At 35.7% G+C, this 1,850-nt stretch overlaps 1 protein-coding gene across 1 annotated transcript; it reads left to right on the top strand.

Moving 5' to 3' along the window:
* Positions 1-1,005: 1,005 nt before the first annotated feature.
* LOC139193084 (cyclin-dependent protein kinase inhibitor SMR10-like) lies at positions 1,006-1,431 on the top strand. Its single transcript, XM_070816044.1, has one exon. The coding sequence runs from the start codon at positions 1,006-1,008 to the stop codon at positions 1,429-1,431; it is 426 nt and encodes a 141-aa protein (XP_070672145.1).
* The last annotated feature ends 419 nt before the right edge of the window (positions 1,432-1,850 follow it).

The raw sequence follows: 1,850 nt of genomic DNA, 5'->3' as shown, positions 1-1,850 counted from the left end.
TCCTCCTTCGATCAATTGATTTCAACATGGCTTCTAATATTAATTGAAACACTTTCTTTTTTTTCTTTTTTTTGTTGAGCGACTGCAGCAATTTGTTGTTACAAAAAGATAAACAAACTATGCGGGATTGATTGAAAAAAAAAAAAAACCAAAATACTCATCTTCTAAATTCTAAAAAATTGAAATCAAACGAACAAAAATTCAAAAAATTGAGTCATATCTTGGTTGAAGGATTCAAAACTTCAAAATCACCATCCATCAATAAAAAAAACTTATTTTTCTCTATGAGAGCTATTAGGGTTTTAGCCGGAATGAACGTAGGATAAACAAAGAGTGATCGTAGGGTTTAATTATAGTGTTTGGGTTTATTGATAAATTTAAGTTTTATTATTAATTTCATTTTGTACTTAATAGTAATTATGCAATAGGGTAAAATAAACAACTAATATTTAAAATTTAAATTAGATGTAGAAAGAGATTGCATGGATTTAAATAAAATTTCCCTTAAAAGGTAGGCCCCTCTACATTTGGGTAAGGCGAGTAGAAAGTCAAATTTGGGTTTTGCGTTTGGATCAAAACCCAAATTTATTGGGTTTAGATCTTTACCATTGGGTGACTTTTTTGGGTTTAGGTGTTTGTGTTGGTTAATGGGGCAAATGAGAACTTCAAAATTTACTGGGTAGGAAGGGGCAAAATGAGAGCTCTAATATTTATTCCTTTAATATTTCCTTGTCTGGCATCGCACTCTCCTTTCACTTTCGGTTGCCACTTTTTCATCATTCCCATCTGCAGTCTTGTTTACATGTTTTGGGTGTACTGTGTGTATACCCCCCAATCACATCTATCTCTCTCTCTCTCTCTCTCATGTTGATATCTGCCTCTCTTTCAGCACCCTCCATCATAATACCCTCTCGAATTCCTCAGCACGCCTTCTTTTTCCTTTTCCGACCACAATATTTATTAATTAACACATGACCTAGCTAGCAAGCTGCTTCAGCCAAAAAAATGTTTCCCAACTCTCAAGAAAAAAAAAAGGGTCTTGAAATATCAGAAGAAGATCGTTTCAGGCCAATTACTCCGATTCGAGTGGCCATTCCAATTCCACGAGCTTTAAAGAAGACAAAGGAGGAGGAGGAGGAGGAGGAGGAGGAGGAGGGGGCAGTGGCGGAGGAGGAGCTTTTGCATTTGGAACATGAAGAAGAATGCCACACACCCAAGTCACCAACTGCTCACGTGACCTTGAAGCAACTACCATTAGTGTGTCCACCAGCACCCAAGAAACCTCGCCAAGCTGCCAGAAGAAGTTTGAGGAGGTTATGGCCTTCACAATCACAATACTTTTTTAAGGTTCCAGACGACCTCGAATCGCTGTTTATGGTTATCACTGGTACTAATAGTCCTGCGAAGAATATAAGTGTTTGGAAAATTTAATAATAATATTTTTATATTAAATTTATTAATTGAATGGAAATTAGAAGTGGAACCTTTTAGTAGAAAGATATGTCTACTTAAATAAAGTGTTGCAACTTTTGACTCTTCATGAATAGTCACATGTTTTCCAAAGAGGTATCTCACATTCTATAAATAGGAAAGTCCCCTATAATCATACATAAATATAGTGCATTAAATATTAGAGAGTCTCATTGAGTCCATATGAGAGAGTTTTCAACACAATCGTGGTTCATGGAGCCTTGTGATTTGGAGTGCTACTATTACAAGGACGTGGTTGTAGACATCGAAATTTCGGTAAATAAATGTTGACCGATAAATTAAAGTGTCAACGCTCATGTATTACATAAATTTTACACGTAGCGTGCGACTCAACGAAAATTGAAATGAGTTGGAAAAGT

This window comes from Malus domestica, chromosome 16, assembly GCF_042453785.1.
Source record: "Malus domestica chromosome 16, GDT2T_hap1".
NCBI lineage: Eukaryota > Viridiplantae > Streptophyta > Magnoliopsida > Rosales > Rosaceae > Malus > Malus domestica.
The sequence above is the reverse complement of the archived record's forward strand: the minus strand, read 5'-3'. Positions and strand labels throughout refer to the sequence as shown.

What these genes read in the sequence shown, in the direction of transcription:
- LOC139193084 (XM_070816044.1), top strand. Translation starts at nt 1,006, where the DNA reads ATGTTTCCCAACTCTCAAGAAAAAAAAAAGGGTCTTGAAATATCAGAA.